The sequence below is a fragment of the Primulina tabacum genome, chromosome 15, assembly GCF_025594145.1.
Source record: "Primulina tabacum isolate GXHZ01 chromosome 15, ASM2559414v2, whole genome shotgun sequence".
Lineage (NCBI taxonomy): Eukaryota > Viridiplantae > Streptophyta > Magnoliopsida > Lamiales > Gesneriaceae > Primulina > Primulina tabacum.
The window spans coordinates 36,736,232-36,755,784 of NC_134564.1; the positions used below are offsets into that span (position 1 = coordinate 36,736,232).

The 19,553-nt window shown below is 42.4% G+C and overlaps 3 protein-coding genes across 6 annotated transcripts; all 3 read right to left on the reverse strand.

The window, feature by feature from the left end:
- Positions 1-5,476: 5,476 nt before the first annotated feature.
- Positions 5,477-7,759, reverse strand: LOC142526157 (uncharacterized). Its single transcript, XM_075630412.1, has 5 exons — positions 7,691-7,759; positions 6,971-7,598; positions 6,666-6,858; positions 5,967-6,134; positions 5,477-5,858 (listed from the first exon to the last, which is right to left on the reverse strand). The coding sequence occupies exons 1-5, from the start codon at positions 7,757-7,759 to the stop codon at positions 5,477-5,479; spliced, it is 1,440 nt and encodes a 479-aa protein (XP_075486527.1).
- Positions 7,760-7,866: 107 nt separating this feature from the next.
- Positions 7,867-9,132, reverse strand: LOC142526158 (uncharacterized). The gene has a single exon (XM_075630413.1). The coding sequence runs from the start codon at positions 9,130-9,132 to the stop codon at positions 7,867-7,869; it is 1,266 nt and encodes a 421-aa protein (XP_075486528.1).
- Positions 9,133-17,024: 7,892 nt separating this feature from the next.
- Positions 17,025-19,553, reverse strand: LOC142527497 (protein S40-6-like). Of its 4 annotated transcripts, none has more exons than XM_075632318.1 (3): positions 18,275-19,553; positions 18,107-18,182; positions 17,025-17,743 (listed from the first exon to the last, which is right to left on the reverse strand). In XM_075632318.1, exon 3 carries the CDS (start codon positions 17,727-17,729, stop codon positions 17,187-17,189), a length of 543 nt encoding a protein of 180 aa, XP_075488433.1. In that variant the 5' UTR covers positions 17,730-17,743; positions 18,107-18,182; positions 18,275-19,553; the 3' UTR covers positions 17,025-17,186. The 4 variants fall into 4 exon arrangements, with proteins under 4 accessions (XP_075488433.1, XP_075488430.1, XP_075488431.1 ...); XM_075632315.1 differs by adding an exon at positions 17,930-17,986 and having other exon boundaries at positions 18,107-19,553; XM_075632316.1 differs by having other exon boundaries at positions 17,025-17,986; positions 18,275-19,552.

Below are 19,553 nucleotides of genomic sequence, written 5' to 3' on the forward strand. Positions count from 1 at the left end.
CAACTTCCAATGTCCATCCTGACCGTTCATGCATTCAAATATCAACAGCTGTGATCAATTCTTTCCTCCTATACATAGAAACCCATCTATTTTTCAATCATACTAGCAGATTATTACCCAAGCAGTATAATGGCCAGCGCAAGTAGCTCAAGGACTCCTGATATGGCTGAGGCTTGCAAGGAATCTGCTTTGGAGGCTCGAAAAGCTGCTATGGAAGATGAAGTCTTCCATAAAATTCTTTGCTATTGGGAAGAGCTTCAGGGGCTGAAGTTTCTTTATGAAACTGGAGAAGCTACCACTTTCAGACTGGTGGCAAAGATGAAGAAATTTCGGGACCACTTGCACATAGCTGAGGGGTCAGACATTTTTACTTATGGACATGTCTACCAGCTGATGCTTCGGAAAGAAAGAAAAATCCTCCACCAGATTGCTGATTCAGACAGCTTCCTCAAGACTTCCACCGGCGTCTTAACCGGTTGGTTGAGAAAACGGGAGGCTGCTGTAGAAGATGAATATTTTGATGTAATCCGTGCTAATTTCTGTTAAAAAATATTTCTTCTAGTTCGTCTCTGTAGTTTATTTTCCTAGTATCCTTAAATTTCATTAGTGGATGCATATATCATGAATTGAATAACTGACAAAGCTAACTGACATTAGTCGAAGATAAATAACAGATAAACGACAAACCGAAATGCTGGGACCTCTCATATCCCAGGCTTAGAATGAGGTGTCGGGGCCTTATATTTCCCGGGCTTAGATTTTTCGTCGGTTAGGGTTCTCGGGTAGTCCACGGGGTGTCACTGTGACGCATGCTTTTAGCATTTATATTGCCGAAAATCGTTTCATATTCCGAGAATCCGATAAGTCTCACACATTGATATTCGTGCACGCCCTTTTGTCTGTTCGGTTCAACTTCCAAAATTAATCCTGAACGCTCATGTGTTCATAGATCAACGGCTGTGATTAGCTCCCTCCTCCTGAATAAATGAGGAGGCGTTTTGATTGGTTTGAGGCCTTCCAACTTCTTCAATATTAAATGTCCATTGTCTATAAATAAGACGGTAGGAACGAAGTTTGAGAATATTAGTTCAATATGTCGAGTTCAAGTGATTCCAGTGCTTGCAGTAGTACAGTTACTTGCAGCAGTACGCATGGTCAAGTATCAAACGAAATGCGTCCTTATCTGGAGGATCTAAAGAGGACTATCGAAGAGTATATCTGGGTAAAGGTCATGTCTACCTGGTATAAGATTCAAGATATCAATAATATGCACCAGAATGGTTTGGCCCTTACTCGTGCACAAAGAGCAGTGGCGAGGAAATATAGGCGAGAGCTTGAAGTAGATCGAGTTGCAGATCTAGCCACCGACCAAGTTCTGTTGCATGCGATGCTGTGGAAGGAATGGCATCAGCTGAACAAGATCTCAACCGCCGAGTCCTTCACCAATCTTCACATTCAGGAATTGACTGATTGGATAACTGAGTGGCAAGATTACGTAGCTTCGAGAATGGTGGATGTAATACGACATCGACAATTTCTTTAATAAAATTTCAATTATCGTACTTTGTTTCTTTAATCTTCTGCAAATGAATCAATGCAAACTGGATAATATATTACCGACAAGTGAAATTGGGATGTCAGGACGTAATGTCTCCTGAGCTTAAAATAAAGTGCCGGGGACTTGTATCTCCCGGGCTCATAGATAAAATATCGGATTCTCACACCACCCGGGCTCATAGATAAAATGCCGATCTCTCGCATAACCCGGACTTATAGATAAGATGCCGGGCTCTCTCACCAACTGGGCTTATGGATAAGATGTCGGGCTCTCTCACCACCCGGGTTTATAGATAAGATGTCGGGCTCTCTCATCACCCGGGCAGTTAATGCGGTGTCATCATGACGCGTCCCCTACTGAAAAATTGTCAAAATCTGTACGTATTCTGAGCAGATAAATGATCATGACGCCTCGATTTATGCGCCTGCCTTTTCAAATATCCCGCCTAATTATGCCGCTCAATTTCCGAGGTTGATCTAGTCCGTTCGATTCGTTTTAGATCAACGGTGAAGATCATTCTCCTCCTCCTATATATAGTAGGTGACCGATTTTTGAAAAATCACTTGCAAATTCACTTTGTGGCCAAACTCTTGCGAATTTCTCTCGAGTTCTTCGACGCGCAAATCCTTACTCCGGCGACCTTCCAGCCACCAGTTACCACTTTCTTTTCTTTTTCCAATAAGTTTTTCTTCTCCCTTACCATCTTTATCCCTTTTCTTACGTCATGTCGAACTCCACCTCATCCACCTCCGGTAAAAATGTCAGGAGTCGATCGGAGGATAACTCCTCGACCCCTTCTGAAACCTCCATTCACATCCCAATAGGCATTCCTATTGTTTCCTCCCAACCCATTTCCAAAAAACCCATTAAAGCTTCTTCATCCCGGTCTTCAGGCATCCCCAGCAAGGGGAAGGATAAAGTAGTAGGGTTCTTGTGGTTCTCTACTGTAACTTCTACCCTTCGCCCGGGTAGTTTAGAGGAGATAAGATCCCTAGGTTCTATCCCTTCTTCCTACAAAATTAAGATCCCCGGGCCAAACGATCACTCGGATACCCCTCCTCCCGGCTTTCACACCTTTTTTGTTGAGCAACTCAAGAGCGGTCTTCGCTTCTCGGTCCATCACTTCTTTGAAGAGGTGGCCCGATTCTATGATCTGCCCCTTAACCATCTCCATCCTAATGCTTTTAGGATTATGGCCGCCACTTTTGTTTTATTCCGTATGAAATCCCTTTTGATCAACTCTACTATTTTTCATTATTTTTATTCTTGCCGGTTTAATGACGGGGTCTTTTCTTTCATGGTCCGGATGTATTACCGATTTTTGACTGACATTCCTTCTTCTTTGAAGGGATGGAAGACAAAATTCTTCTTTTTACAATTTCCAACTCTTCCATCATGTGCCCTGGGCTTCTTATCTTCCATGCCCACTTAACCCGAGTTTCCTGGGGACTATAAACTTCTCTCCCCCTTCACCCACGCCTGGGATGTTTTGGAGGATCGATCTTTTCTCTCCTCAGTGCTGATCGGGGGAGAGAATCTGATACATTACGGGATTGGGTCCCAGCCTGAAGACCCTGTAGATCAGATAATAGATTAATTTGGTCAAGCTGGTCCTCAGGCTGGTAAATAGTTTCTCAACTTCAACTCTTAATTTAAACTTGTCATTTTTCTATTCTTCCGAGTTTCCAATGCAGAAGAAGAAATGATTAAGGCCAGTTTTCAGGAAGCTGCTGCCAAAAAGGAGGCCGAGCAGAAGAAAACTCGAGCTGAGAAGAGGGCCCGAGAAGCTCAGGAAGAGGAGGAACGCCGAGCCCGGGAGGCGGCTGAAGCCCAGGAACTTGAGGGGCAGCAGGCCCGAGCGGAGGCTGAGGCCCGGGATGAGGCGGTTTCTGCCAGGGAGGAGACTACTCCCTCGGCCCATGAGGATCCGGCTCCTCTGAATCACCGCAAGAGGAAGGCTATGACTGAGCCAGTTCTCGAGACGGTGGTTGTGGAGGATGAGCCCAAAGAGGTTGTCCGATCTTCTCCTCTTACCGGTTCGTCTGCTGGCCCATTAGGGGGAAGGCCCTGGGTCCTCCCCAATATTTTTGGGGAAGACATCAGCTCGGATCTTGTCAAGATGATCCGGGGCCTTCTGCGCCCTGACGAGGTGGCGCACCTCCAGGCAGTTCATCCCAATATGCTGCTTTGCGAAGGAGTAGCTCGGACCTTCTCTGTAAGTTCGTAAAATTATTCAGTTATCCCTTTCATATCGTATTCCCTGACCGTTTTTATGCTTTCAGGGCTTGCATATGCTCATGCATTCCTACGAGCGAGTGGCTCAAGCAGCAAAGGGGGCAAATGCTCAGGCCACATCTGCCCGAGAGATGTATGCCAATCTCCAAGAGGAGGTGGGCCGTTTGAAGGAGCTTCATGAGCACGTTCTGGCCCGGGAGAGGCCTGTTTGGCAGCAACAGATGGACTTGACCCGAGCAGAACTAGCTGAGGCCCGGGCAGAGGCGACGGCAGCTAGGGCAGAGGCGGAGTCCTCCCAAGTCCGAGCTGAAGATTTTCAGGCTGCTGTAAGCCTTCTGAGGACTGCCCAGGAGGAACAGATGACAAATTTTTTGAAGTCCCCTGAGTTCAAGAAGATGGTGGCTGACAAAGCTTTCCCCTACTTCGAACAGGGCTTCAACAAGTGCTTGGAGCAGTTTGAAGAGGCGGGTTTGGTCCCAGCTGACCGGGAGGACTTCCCGGACTTAGAGAAGGCTGCTGCATCCCTCCCGGATGATGAAGAAGAGAATAAGAAGCAGGATGAACAAGCTCCTCAGTAGATTAGAATTTCTGTAGTTTTTGTTGTTTTTTTTTATTCCCGGGCTTCCGGGCACCTTGTAAATATCTTCCCTTTCAATGAAATATTTCGTTCTCATATTTGATAGTTTCTTCAAAATATTTCCAGGGTTGCAAAATTGACTTGAATTCGGTAGTAACTCTTCTGAATTTTATTAATCATTAATCAGTGCACCTTCACAAGGCATAAACCCGTGGGTTTAATATGAAATTAGTCTTGATAAATGACCAGGGTGCAAGTCACTGGGATGGTTTACTGGGTTTGATATATAACCAAGGTGCGGGTCCCCGGGCCAATGTACGGGTCCTTGGTCTTTGTAGAGAACCAGGGTGCGGATCCCCGGGCCAAGGTACGGGTCCTTGGGCTTAGATACCAGGGTGCGGGTCCCTGGGCCAGGGTACGGGTCCCTGGACTTAGATAACCCGGGTGCGGATCCCTGGACCAAGGTACGGGTCCTTGGTCTTTGTAGAGAACCAGGGTGCGGATCCCCGGGCCAAGGTACGGGTCCTTGGGCTTAGATACCAGGGTGCGGGTCCCTGAGTCAGGGTACGGGTCCCTGGACTTCGATAACCAGGGTGCGGGTCCCTGGGCCAAGGTACGTGTCCTTGGTCTTTGTAGAGAACCAAGGTGCGGATTCCCGGGCCAAGGTACGGGTCCTTGGGCTTAGATACCAGGGTGCGGGTCCCTGGGCCAGGGTACGGGTCCCTTGACTTAGATAACCAGGGTGCGGGTCCCTAGGCCAAGGTACGGGTCCTTGGTCTTTGTAGAGAACCAGGGTGCGGATCCCCGGGCCAAGGTACGGGTCCTTGGGCTTAGATACCAGGGTGCGGGTCCCTTGGCCAGGGTACGGGTCCCTGGACTTAGATAACCAAGGTGCGGGTCCCTGGGCCAAGGTACGGGTCCTTGGTCTTTGTAGAGAACCAGGGTGCAGATCCCCGGGCCAAGATACGGGTCCTTGGGTTTAGATACCAGGGTGCGGGTCCCTGGGCCAGGGTACGGGTCCCTGGACTTAGTAGACATTTCCTTGAACAATTTCTTCATTTGACGAATAAACGGTAGATACACGTTCTTTTAAACATAATATTTCTTTAAATGAAAAGCATTCCATGGTCTCTTAAGGCTGTGTCCCTGTAATCTTCAAGATAATAAGCCGCACCCGAGCTGACTCTTCGAGCTATTTTGAAGGGTCCTTCCCACCTTGCTTCTAATTTTCTCACATCACCTACTGGCTTGATCTTTTTCATAACCAAGTCCCCAACCTGGAAATCTCGTGATCGAACATGCTTGTTGTAGGACTTCATCACCCGGCTACGATAAGCTTCCATTCGAATGGCTGCTCGATCTCTTCTCTCTTCTACTAAATCTAGTTCAATGGCCCGGGACTGTTCATTGTTGCTCGGATAAGATTCTATCCGAGTAGAAGATTGCCCAATCTCCACAGGTAGGACTGCTTCTGAACCATAGACAAGACTGCAGGGAGTTTCCCGAGTAGTTGTTCGTGGTGTAGTTCGATATGCCCATAATACACTCGGCAGTTCTTTCACCCAATCTTTACCCTTCCCATGAAGCCGGGCTTACAATGCTTGCACAATGATTCTATTAGTGACTTCAGTCTGGCCATTAGCTTGAGGGTAAGCTACTGAGGTGAAGGATTGAATAATCTTCATTTCTTGACACCATGAGGTGATTTTCTTTCCCTGGAATTGCCTCCCATTATTTGAAATTAATTTCCTCAGGATGCCATATCTGCAAACAATATTTTTCCAAAGAAATTTCATGACCTCCTCTTCAGTAATTTTGGCCAATGGCTCGGCCTCTACCCATTTGGAGAAATAATCCACAGCCACAAGAAGGAACTTTTTCTGTGCTCAGGCTATGGGGAAGGGACCCACAATATCTAAACCTCATTGATCAAAAGAGCATGATGCTGAGATTGGTTGCATATTAGCAGTTGGGCGATGATGAAAATTGGAATGATGTTGACAACCCTTGCATTTTTGAACAAGTCGGGCAACATCCTGATTCATTTGGGGCCATCAGAATCCGGCCAAGATAACTTTCCGAGAAAGAGCTGTTCCCCCGAGATGTTCACCACAGCATCCTGCGTGTATTTCCCGGAGGACATACTCTACCTCATCTTCTGATAAGCACTTGAGTAACGGTCCTTGATATGATCGCCTGTATAAAATATCATTTAAAAAGACGAACATGGGTGCTTGTTTTTTAATTTTTGCGGCCCGGGCCCAATCTTCTCGGAGCTTGCCATGGACTATATACTCAATGATAGGGGTCATCCACGAGCTTCTCTGAGTCGGGGGCATTTCTTCATTAATAGAGAGCATTAACCGGGTAAAACAGAGGACTTCCCGGGTACTTATATCGGACATGGAAGCAGCCAACTTGGCTAAGGCATCAGCTTCTGCATTTTCCTTCCGGGGAATTTGCTCGATATTCCAGTCGGTCAGAGACGCTGCCCGGGCCATGATGAGCCCCAGGTACTTGAGCATTTTTTGCCTCATATGCTCCCTTGATTTGCTGTGTGACCAACTGAGAGTCAGAATAAATAATGACCCGGGAAGCACCGACTTCTCGGGCAGCCTGCAATCCTGCCAAAACAGCCTCGTACTCAGCTTCATTATTGATAATCCTGGAATCAATCCTCAGAGCTAGCTTGATTTTCTCTTCTGATGGGGCAATCAGGACCACACCCACTCCACATTCTGATAAATTTGATGCACCATCAACAAACACTCTCCAGACCTTTTCTTCTACTGGTTGAATCATTTCTATTAAGAAATCTGTCAATGCTTGGGCTTTTATAGCAGCTCGGGGTTTGTATTCAATGTCATACTCCCCGAGCTCCACAGTCCATTTAACCATTCTTCCGGAGACTTCGGCGTGAGTCATAATCCTCCCGAGTGGAGAGTTGGTGAGGACCACAATGGGATGTGATAGAAAATAAGGTCTTAGTTTCCGAGCAGTCATTACCAGGGCCAATGCTATTTTTTCCAACTCACTGTATTTTAATTCGGCTTCTCGAAGGGCGTGACTGACATAATATATCGGTTTCTGATCGGCTCCTTCTTCCCGGACAAGCACAGAACTAACAACAAATTCAGTGGAGGAGAGATAGACCCATAATTTTTCCCCGGGCTCGGGCTTGGCCAGAATAAGCAATTCAGCTAGATGTTTCTTCAAGTCTTGAAAAGCCTGTTCACATTTGTCGTCCCAGCCAAATTTTTGCGTTTTTCTCAATACTTGAAAGAATGGATAACTTCGGTGAGCAGATCGGGAAATGAAACGTGACAGGCAGCAATTCTCCCGGTTAACTTTTGCACATCTCGCACAGATTGAGGAGAAGGCATGTCCATTATTGCTTTGATTTTTTCAGGGTTGACTTCGATTCTCCTGTCAGTTACCAAGAAACCCAAGAATTTACCACTTCTAACCCCGAACACACATTTGCCCGGGTTGAGCTTTATTCCGTATTCTTCAAAGTGGTGAATGTTTCAGCTAGATCATCAACAAAGTGGGAGACTTCCCGGGTCTTGATTAGAATGTCGTCCACATACACCTCAATATTCCGACCTATTTGCTTTTGGAAGACAAGATTCATCAGGCGTTGGTATGTAGCCCCTGCATTCTTCAATCCAAAAGGCATAACAACATAGCAGAAGGTGCCCCCGGAGGTGATAAAACTGGCTTTATCTTGATCTTCCAGAGCTAAGGAGATTTGGTGATACCCCTGATACGCATCTAGAAAGCTTAATAACTCGCACCCAGAAGTGAAATATACCAGCTGATCAATCCGGGGGAGTGGATAGCAGTCTTTGGGGCAGGCTTTATTCAGGTCCCTGAAATCAACACACATTCTCCACTTCCCAGTGGATTTTGGGACGAGGACCACATTTGATAGCCATGTAGGGAATTGGACTTCCTTGATATGCCCGGCCTTCAACAATTCTCCCACTTGCTCTTCAATTATTTTATCTTTTTCAGGGCCGGAATTCCTCTTCTTTTGCTTCACTGGCCGGGATCCTGGGAGGATATTCAATTTATGCTCGGTCACTTGGGGCGAGATCCTGGCTAGTTCCTGCAGAGACCAGGCGAAAACACTAATGTTAGTTTTTAAACATTGCAAGAGATTTACTCGGGTGGACATGCTGATGTCTCGGGCCACCCGGACGTGCTTTCCTGGCTCAATTTCCACCACTTCTTGCTCTTCTTCAGCGACAAAATGCACATCTCTCTCCTTGTCCCCTTCCTCTAGACATTCCTTCTCCTTCCCTTCTCTCCTTGCCTTCTTCTGATCTACCCGGACGGTCTCCCCATAACACCTCCGAGAAGAGGGTTGATCTCCCTTGACTTCCCCGACCTGTCCTCGAACTGGAAATTTAATTCTCTGGTGATAAGTGGAGGCCACAGCTCTCATCTCATTCATAGCTGGCCTTCCCAATATGATATTATATGAGGACGGGGCATCCACCACGGTAAAAATAGTCATCATAGTCTTCCTCAAGTCTTCAGTACCCAGGGTCAGGGGCAGGGTGATTTCCCCCTCAGGGTACACAGCATGTCCAGCAAAACCAAACAAGGCAGTCTCAACCGCCTCTAATTGATATTCATGTAAATCCATTTGGATCAGCGCCTCTTTAAAGATGACATTGACCGAGCTGCCATTGTCAACAAATACCCTCAACACATCATAATTAGCTACCCGGGTTATGGATGACCAGAGCGTCATTGTGTGGCAGACTAACTCCCCTGAGGTCTTCTGGTCCAAAGCTTATGACTGGCTCGTCTCTCCTCCTCCCATCAACCTCCAAACACTCCCTCCTGCTCCTTGCTTTCCGTGTCCGGTTGGAATCGCCATCTGTGGACCCCCCCCCCCCTCCGAAATCATTTTTATTACTCCTCGGCTTGGGGAAGGGTCCCTTCCTTTCAACTTGTCAATTCCTTTCTTCTCGGGAACTTGATTCCTCCCTCCTGCTTCCACTCGGGATGTCTGTTGACTTTGGAGGAATATTTGGTCCGGGACGTCTAGACAACCAAGGTGGCTGTCTAGACTTATCTCGAGGGGGATGGGATGCTAGCATAGGATGCTTACTGGATTTCTTCCTCAGGGTCCGACATTCACTGGTGTTGTGAGAACAATCTTTATGAAGGGTGCAGTACCCTCTCTGCTCTGGCCTTGATGCCCTCGTCACTGGATTGGGAAGCGGGGCTACATCCGAACTGCATTCTTGAATCTCTAGGTCCCGGGCAATTCTCAAAGGTACATGAGAGAAATGTCCCGGGCCACTTTTCTTAGCAGCTCTTTCTTCAGGCCTGACAGCCCTGTCTCCTCTGGCTCTCTTCAAAGGTTCTCTCTTTTGGTTCTGCGCCTCTTCCATATTAATGTATTTTCTGCCCGGGACAAGAGATCTTCAAAGTTCTCAGGCAATTTTTTGGTCAGGGATCGAAAGAAATCCCCTTCCCACAGCCCTTGCGTGAACGCGGTGGTTTTCGTCTTGGGTGCACAGGCCGGCACATCCAGGGCCACTCGGTTGAATCTTTTGATATATGCCCTTAGGGTTTCATCTTGTCCCTGCTTTACTTCAAACAAGCTGAAAGCAGTTTTCTTGTACTTCTTACTGCTGCTAAATTGATGCAATAACACTTTTTGGAAATCTTCAAAGCAATTGATGCTTTGTGGTGTCAACCCTTCGAACCATCTTTGTGCAGAGTCGAACAGGGTAGTTAGAAATACTTTACACTTGATTTGTTCCCCATAACAATGCAACATGGCCATGTTTTCGAAGCGAGCAAGGTGCTCCTCGGGATCAGAACTACCATCATAGTCCTTGATTTTGGCTGATTTGAAATGTCCGGGTAGCGGTTCCCGGACGATGACATCAGAGAATGGACAACCCTTCGCAACTTGAATATCGCTCTTAGAAACAACTTGTCCTTCCAATGCCTTCACCTTCTTCCTTAATTCATCCAACTCCTCTGCCACAGTGGGAGATTTAGATCCTGCACTTGATTCCCTTTCCTCCTCCCTTCTCTCCTCCTCCTGAGGTTGCTCACGTTGCTGCTCAGGATGACTGGAATGATGAGTAGGAGTCTTCTTTGCCATGGCCATCTTAACAGCATCAGTTATTATCTTATTTAACTCCTCGGGAGTTAAATGAATGGTGGGCTGAGGACCATTAGGTGGAGGGCCACCTGCACCAGAAAGACGAGTATTGTTCTCATCCTGGACTCGAGAAGTGTCTTGGTTTGCTCTTCTAGTAGGTGCCATATCAACGCCTTAGAACTCAATTTCCCACAGACGGCGCCAATGATGCAACCCGGGCGAAATGGATGGGTCGGGTCAGGTACTCTGTCGGATTTGCTATCAAATTAAAGGAAATATGAGTCGAGCGTCTGGACTGAACTTCTTTCCTTCCTGAGATTTGAGAGATCTGCGAACAAGAAAATAATCACGTGAATGGGCGCCGGAGGGATGTCCGACGTGACCACTCCGATGCTTAAGTCAGCAGGGTACTCAAGCAATAATATTAATGTAGCCCAGTGATGGCCGTCAGATTGGTATGGAGAGTGGGAGTAAATAAACAATAAATGAGAGTATTTAATATGTGTATTCAATATCTGAATAGAGAGTAAATGCAAGTAAAGAACCTGGTATTTATAGTAGATGATGCAATTATGACCTCGTTTTTTGTGTTTGAACATTAATTATAGTAGGGCGGCTGATTATATCCTATTGTTCTGACATGTCAAATCGCATAGTAGTCACATCCAGCCTACTTGATTTTACCAACCACTTGCACTGATGTCAGAGATAGGTTGGCTACATACATTCTGTTTATCGGCGGTATTAAATGTTTTCCTCATATCGAGGTGGCCCGGGTGGAATGCTTCCCGGGAAATATCGTAGGAAACCGGACCCCTAACAGCCTGACGATCAGACGCCTCAGATATTCGCCTTCCCGGCTCCTGACGAATCCTGTCTGCAGATTCTCCTTGACGACCTGTCTGTCCCACAGCCCGGGCATCGAATCTCCCGGCTTTCCCTAGGCTCCTTTGTGGGACTTGATAATCTGTTTACCCCGACTCCTGAGTTATCTGTACGACCCGGGAGTAATCCATCCCCCTGATTCGGGCACCATTCTATATCCATGTCCCGGGTCATCCATAACCCGGGACATTATGGGGCATCATTTCTAATATTCACTTTGTTTACAAAAAGTATCAACTTCTGATTTTTTTTTATAATTTCTTCATTGTCAATAATTTATTAATCTATAAATTTAATCAATTTTAGTTTGTTGTAAACACTTTACTAATTTAATAATTTTCTTTAAAGAAATTTTTCATTTTAAGAAAAATTACAATAATAATTTATGGCTTGTTATATATATAATCTAATTTAGGGTTCCAAATTAACAAGGCATCCTCAATTCTTAATAGACGATTAGTTTATTTTAACGACGACGTGTACATAATAATAATAAGAGTAGGTCTCTTGTGAGACGATCTCATGAATTTTTATCTGTGAGACGGGTCAATCCTACCGATATTCATAATAAAAAGTAATACTCTTAGCATAAAAAGTAATACTTTTTCATTGATGACCCAAATAAGATCTGTCTCACAAAATACGACATGTGAGACCGTCTCACACAAGTTTTTGCCTAATAATAATAATAATAGTATAAAATGTATAGATATTTGTAATATGTATTTATATATTAAAATTTGAAGGTAAAACTAAAATTCTTAGAAATTCACATATATATTTATTTTTTTAGTTTAGGAGTTATTGTCTGATAATGGAACATCATCAGCTATCCTATGACGTCACGTAATTGCGGCAATTAAAACCATACGGCCCCCTACCGGTTTAAATATGTGTTGACCATTAATGAACACAGCTCTCACCAAACAACTGTCCACAATTACTGATCTTTAAGTTATTGCAAATATATATATTTTTTAATTCGATATAATATTTTTGTGTGATAAGAATAAAAAATACAACACTGTTATTTTTATTTAACTAGTATTTTACATGTGCCATACAAAAATATTATTTTATATAATTAAATATTAAAATGAATAAGTATTAACGTTTGAAGATCTGTCGTCAAATTGACTTATTTTTTGACTGAATGGTACTGTTATTAATAAAAAATAAAATATCATTTTCTAGCTCGTTTTTGAGGTCATCAACATTCTTAGTCTAAAGGTTAATTAAGATACGTGAATTTAAGGAGGTAACTTTCTCATTTTATAAATTTTCAATTACTTCTATTATACTCATTTCTATGTGAGACAATGTAGGTTATTCTTGTACACTCAAGGCCTAACAAAACTAGTCGAGCTCGATCATGCGAACAGGCTTGCGAGCTGACGAGCCGAACACCTTAAGCTTGAGCTCGGCTCGATAAGCTTAACGAATGATCTCGAATGAGCTTTTTATCGAGTCGAGTTCTGACTAACTCACAAACAATTTAGTTCATTTGTATCTCTAAGATCAACTACCAGCCTCTATTATTTTTTAATACATTTTAAAAAATGATTTTAAATTAATATGTAAAGAAAAATTTAATAGTAAATCAGTAAATTATAAAAAAAATAATGATTTAATTATATCAAATTTGATTCTAAATAAAATTTGAGCTGTATATTGATAGTAACAAGTGATGTAAGGTTATTTTTTATTTTTAAAGTAAATAGTTTGCAATATTTTCTGTATAAACCAGTTAATATAATTTTCATAAAAAAATCTAACTTTTTGAATAAGATATTTAAACATTACATGTTAGTGCATCAAATACTGGGTATACATAATGATGCGTTTTCAATGTCGTGCTAGTGTGCGATAAATGGAACGTTCGATCCTACCTACCTGTGGGGACACTGCTCCACAGGATTTAGATGGTCCAGATTTAGCCACATTTGTGATTTTAAAAAAAATAGTGGATCCCATGTACTTGTGGCTAAATCTGGACCCTGGATCTACACATGGGGCACTCCGCGATAAATGAATCAATGCTCCTTAAATTTAGGCATGAAATGCGGGGACAAAGCAAATTAAATGCTGTTCACTATTTTGTTTTCCCGTGGAAGCAGACATGTAGGAGTTCGAAATTGTCCAATCCAAGGATGAGGGAGGCATGCGGCACCGGTTTGCAACAAGAGTGCAGCGCTAAATCCCACGACCGAATCCAAGGTGCAAAAATGTGTAGAAGAGGTGAAGATGACAATTCATCTCGGATGGAATGAATTAATGAAATGGTCCAGACACACTCTTAAATTAAATGGTCCAATCCAAGATACAATTACATTGTGTTTCACAGAAACAATTCGGTGTTTGAGTAAAGATGAGACCTTCAAAACCAAGAAACAGAGGAAATACTAAGAATTAACTATTGGAAATTCAAATTTTAAATGCAGGTGCTAGCAACACTTTTCCGGACCTCATAAATGCATATTGAAGGCTACGGATTAGCTCCAGTGAGCTTTTCATTGTTACTTAACTTTTGAGTAAATATACCCTCCTTTTTGTTCTTGGGTTATTGGCAAATTCAATGCCTTCCTACATCTGTTCCGTAAATCACACCCCCACCCAATGCACACATTTCAACTTAGTTCTATTTGTTGGACTTATGTGTATTGGGCTTGGTCCATTTGAATGAGAAATTGGACAAGTTAGTGGATGGTAAGTGAGAATTGTCCCACATAGGAAAAAGAACAAGGTATTGGTGAGCTTATATTGATTTACACTTTGTAGAGGTGTAAGTAAAATTGGTCAAGAGGTTCTCTCTTGAGCCCGCTGGCGCAGGGGGGGTGCAAATCATGGGCTCGATTTGCAGTGGAAAAAGGCTGCAAGCGTACGAGCGCGACCTGGGTGCGTCGAATGTCGGATCGATCAAGGCAAAATTTCCCACCAAAGGTTCACCTGGCTTTTGCTAATTTTCTTCGGATGACCAACAGTTACAGTCATATGGAACCGGAGTGCCTATAAACAGAGGCAGCTTCAACAATCCAACACACTCTCGAATTTTCGAAGCTTCCCTCTGCTTTCCTATCTCGGCTGCTGTTCCTCTGTCATTCCTCTGCCCTCGTGATAAAGTTCAGGTACTTTTTCGGTTCGCCGTGGTGGTGCCTTGTGCTACGGTACTACTGGTTTTCCGTTGTATCCTGGGAAACAGACGTCCACGTTCATCCTCGCAGCACACACCGGAGGGGACGAATCTGTTTTAAGGACACTGTATTTCATACAGGCCTCGGTTTGCTTTATTTTATGCACTGTCCTGCTGATTTGTTTACCGCACTGCATCGCTTGTTTTGCACATTGCTTTCTGCTCTGTACCATTCCATATATTTTGGATAACACTATTTGCATCTGTTCTGTAAATCACACCCCCACCCAATGCACACATTTCAACTTAGTTCTATTTCCATCTCCTCCTATATATAGTTGTTGCATTTCATGGAGTGACATGATCTTAATTTTATAAAGGTTTAATTCTTTGTCGAAGAACCGATAATCTTTAACTGAGAATCCATGGTTCATCTGGTTGAAAACCAAATGACCTGTGTTTAGTGTCTTCTGTTGTCTATGAGATGATAAATAACATTTGGAGTGGGGGTATCTATAAGCCAGACAAGACAGGATAGTAGAGTGACATAAGCCTGCTGGAATGCTAAAACGAGATATTGGTGCAGTTCAGTTAGAAAGCCGTCGTTCTATCAATGCAGAGCTTGATTATTTGACTGAGCCGTGCCAATATCATGATTACAAAATCAAGATATCTGTACAGCTAGCTACATGTCACTCTCTTCTCTCTGCATGCAACTCAAATACTGGGACTAATAAGTTGCTGGTTTGTTTTTCTTCAACTATATTGTTCTAGTTGTTCTCTGAAAACTAGCTTCTATTTTTATATAAACAGTAATCTCCTAAATGTCACAGGTAAACACCTCACAATCGGCTTCATTGTCGCATAGTTGAGTACAACAGATGGGGAAAGTACATTCTTCTGCCTATAATCCCATTTGATCGAGCAAACCCAGCACTGCAATCAGCACAGACGCCTCATTTCAAGAGTTAATATTCTTTTTTACCAAAAAACTAGTGCACTAGTGATTCTTCGCTACTAGAAGCATATACGGCAGCTTCCAGTTCGCAAGGATTTAAATTTCAAGTTGCTATACTTCCCTACATATCTATTTTTTCCACTATGGTTGTTTCATTTAATGTGAAGAGATCTAAAAATACAAAGAAACAATGGAAAACAAAGAAAAGTGCAAAAAATTTTCTCAACGCATTTACCCACCTCTTCCTAAAGACTTCCAACTTTTGAACGAAGCGTAGAGGTAGGTGAAAGAATGTATCTTTTTGGTATTGTCATTAAAATCCACTTCAAAAGAGCAACAACCTTTCCCATAAAGATCCCCTTTATTCTGTTCCTAGGCACTGTACAGCCAAACCACAATAGCAAAACATTAGTAGCTCCCACAGACAACAAGATGAAGGCAATTATAGTATCCTATTTCTGAACTGAAGATTAAGCAAATTTAATGATCTTCGATATAGGCAGATTAGCATAGCTCTATAAGAAAGAGATATCAGATGAGAAGTAAGATAGATTACCATATTAAGCTAGAAAACCCGAATCAATTAAGCTGTTCTGATTTGAGTGTTGCCTCATGTGCCAACCGATGGCGTGCCCATATGCCTATAAACATGCATAAATTTACAGAATTCATGTCATCGTATATACCAAAGAATCAAAGTTCCCCGCATCTTATCCAATTAACATCCTGCAGATTACTAATGCAGGTGAAAATTGGATGTTTTTATCATGTACAGAGTCATTACCTGCATGATTCGATTTACTGAATGTGACTCAAAATATGCAGAGAATAGTCCTCCTGAGGTAGCTCTACTCCATCCAATCATACTCCTAATTCCTAAAACATGATTTTTTAATGTCAACATGAAAATATTTTATCGTTTTCAAATTTCTTGAATATATACGTATTCTAGCCATGCGAGAAGCTTTAAATAGAGCAGGACAGGATTGTCGGGAATTCATGGAACAACCTTACAATTGTCTTAATTTTGGGAAAAAATATTTCATCGTTCTTAATGCGAAAAATTTCCCAATCCTATAAGACGTCTTACTTTGTTTTGAAGTCTAGCCTCAAGAAATTTTTCTATAATTATCATATATTTTATCGTTTAACTGTCAAACCAAATAAAAAGAAAACAAAACAAAACCCACAAGCCAAAGGCTGGTACCGGAAGAATGATGGCATAAACGGTAAATGTAGTTCGAAAAACAGACAAAAGCCCAAAACAAAAATCTTTCACTCAAAATCTCTATGCCTGCCTGCCTTTTATTTCTTTAATACTGAATATATATATATATATATATATATATATATAGACACAGACACACACACACACACTTTATATTACCACCCAAAAAGTGGAGGGCCAGTCTGACAACCAAAAATTATGCTCTGGAACAATTGAGTGCATAAATGATTATCATAAAATCACTAAAATACTTTTTAAGAAAACAAAATCGCTAAATAACATAAAAATCAAATCACCCTAGAATATAACACAAAAATAAAAAAGGGTAGGAACATTTCACGTTTTCACTTGCTACTGCTTGACGGAGATTGATCATGCAAGGATAATGATAATACTTGTCAATCAGGGATACCTTTGGCAAAATTTATATTTTTCAAAAATCACTAATAATTGTTGTTTTTCTGAGACTCAAAAAAATATCATTCCAGAAATCCAGTCTTGGTTAAAATGGAATTCCTTAATTTGCTGAGATCTCTCCCTTTGAGAGTTCTTCCAACTCCTTCGCACATGGAAAAGGAAGCAATCTGAGTACCAGCAAACCTTCTCGCCAAATATTCATGTGGTGGGACCATTTCATTCCCATCGTCCTCGTCGACTAAACCATGGCGATTCTTCCATCCCATATAATCATCAATATCATCATCATTGTCATGTGAACCAGATGCATCATCCCACAAGTTCTTGTTAGACTTTCTCTTCATAATCTTGGACCAATCCGGAATGTCCATAGGAGCTGATGACTGCTGAGGCTCCGTCCATGCTGTTGAGGGTCCACCACCGCCGGCCATTCTAATGGACCGCGGAGCGGCGTTGCGCCATGCATTTGATGATGAACCGGAAAAGTGGTTCTCTCGGGTTTTTGAGTTTGAATCTTCTCTTGCTTTCCCCAGAGACCACACCTCCTCTTCTTGAAGATCTTCATCTTCAATTAATGGCTTTCTACCACCATACAAATCTGCCATGCCGCCGCTACAAGCTGCAAAAACCAGTGCCAAAACAGTGGGAGCGAAATCTTGAAATGCAACTCGAATCAACAAATCCAGTAATTATATGTAGATAAAGAAGCAGGTCGTTTATTTGAGTCTTTCACTTTACATGAGAGGAACAAAGGCGGTGGGGTTTCAAGTGTAAAGTGGATATGATGAGGAACAATCAATCATACCTTTGGTTAATTAACTCGGGGAAAAAAAACCCACGTCTTTCCGGTGATTGGTTAGCCCTCCAAAAGGCGAAAAAAAAAGATGGGGGATAAATCGTGTAAAATTCACAGTAACTAAGGCAAACTTCCAAAATAAATATACACATAAGAAGAACTTAAAAAACGAGTCTGTTGCAGCACCTGACGGGAAAAAGACAAAATCCTGAGGGATATACGTGACAGTAGCTTTAACTCTCTTTGGCCTTCAAGGCAGGAACTGCAAAGAAAATTGTCGAAACAAATTAAATGTAATGGCCCTTTAAAATGAGAATATAAGTTTCAATATGATCACTCTGTGGACTGATTTACTCTTATCTGCCAACGGGGGTTGAATCCGAAAGGTGGATTTTTTCTTGTACGGGAATAAAGTCCAAAACGCCCACAGAAAATATGTGAACGAGATAAAGGAGAGAGAGAGAAGTTGGGGTCACTGTATTCCTTGGGACTTTCTGAATGAACCCATAAAAACAAACATATGTCCAGATCCCATTTTTCCCCTTCTGGTAAAAAAATAGGTGTTATAGATATAAAGATTTTCCGAAAGCGGTTTTCAAGTTTATATATATACGCAATGTATCGTGTCTGGATTGTTTAATTGTATTACACAAAAAGTTCCCTCATAAGTTTCAAAAAAGGCTGGATTTTTGTTGGGAAATGTGGAAGAAAACGATTGATCCCAGCTAACCTCACTGATTTCTGTAAACCTTATCCAAGCCATGATGACAACTAAGCCCCCATTAGTGTACTACGCTTGTACTAAAAGCAGATACATATATTACAGTAGAGGTAGTAGATAGAGGCTCAACTTTATCGAGAAACGCCAATGTGAAAGTTCTGCAGACAATTGACATAAACTGTGTTGTGTTCATTTTCACCGTGGATTTTGAGAAAAACAAGTTGTGAAATCGAATTCTTTAGTTTAAAATTAAAATTATAGGTGGATGTTTTCATATCAGCCGACAGCAAATTCTATCTTTCTAGTGGATGCCGCGGCTTCTTTTTGTAAAGTAAGAGTTGAAAGATCAAATCCCCTCCCCGCACATTAGTTATAGAAAGAGAAGAAGAAAGTAAACCTTAGGCTGCATTCAATATGTTGCAACTTTAATGTACATTAGACTCACGAGATAAAAGACATAATAAAGGAGATCGAAACTGATCATTGGTCAAAACATAAAAAGCTATAATATAGGCATAAAACCCGCCTTCACGGTCCTAGAGTCGGTCAATGAGTACTTCTTGAGAGCTTGCAACATTAAAAGAACAATTATGTTTAGGATGAAACAAATAAATCCATCACTGATTCAATTTGAGTACTTCCACGAACTAAAGAATAACGATAACAAGTGATCGAGTTCGAAAATAAATACAAGGTTAAAACTTAAAATCTCACACGCCCAAGAGTTCAAGAGAAATCACCAAAAAAGCAAGTACACCAAGCCACTAAAAATCACTCAAACGAGTAATGGATTAAAAAAGCATGCAGATCGTGATTTGGGTTTGTATCAAACTGTGACTCAACTTCTTATGCGTTGTTTCTTGAATGCTCCCCAGTCCTGGGTTTTGGGAACTAATGCTGAGATGACTCTGT

Excerpts from the sequence above, each read along its gene's own strand:
- LOC142526157 (XM_075630412.1), bottom strand. The coding sequence starts at position 7,759 with ATGGACATGCCTTCTCCTCAATCTGTGCGAGATGTGCAAAAGTTAACC. Across the intron at positions 7,599-7,690 it reads GGAGAATTGCTGCCTGTCAC|GCTTTTCAAGACTTGAAGAA; the intron begins GTTTCATTTCCC and ends AAATGTGAACAG. Across the intron at positions 6,859-6,970 it reads GCAGGCTGCCCGAGAAGTCG|CGTCTCTGACCGACTGGAAT; the intron begins GTGCTTCCCGGG and ends TGGCCCGGGCAG.
- LOC142527497 (XM_075632318.1), bottom strand. The coding sequence starts at position 17,729 with ATGGCAGATTTGTATGGTGGTAGAAAGCCATTAATTGAAGATGAAGAT.
- LOC142526158 (XM_075630413.1), bottom strand. The coding sequence starts at position 9,132 with ATGACGCTCTGGTCATCCATAACCCGGGTAGCTAATTATGATGTGTTG.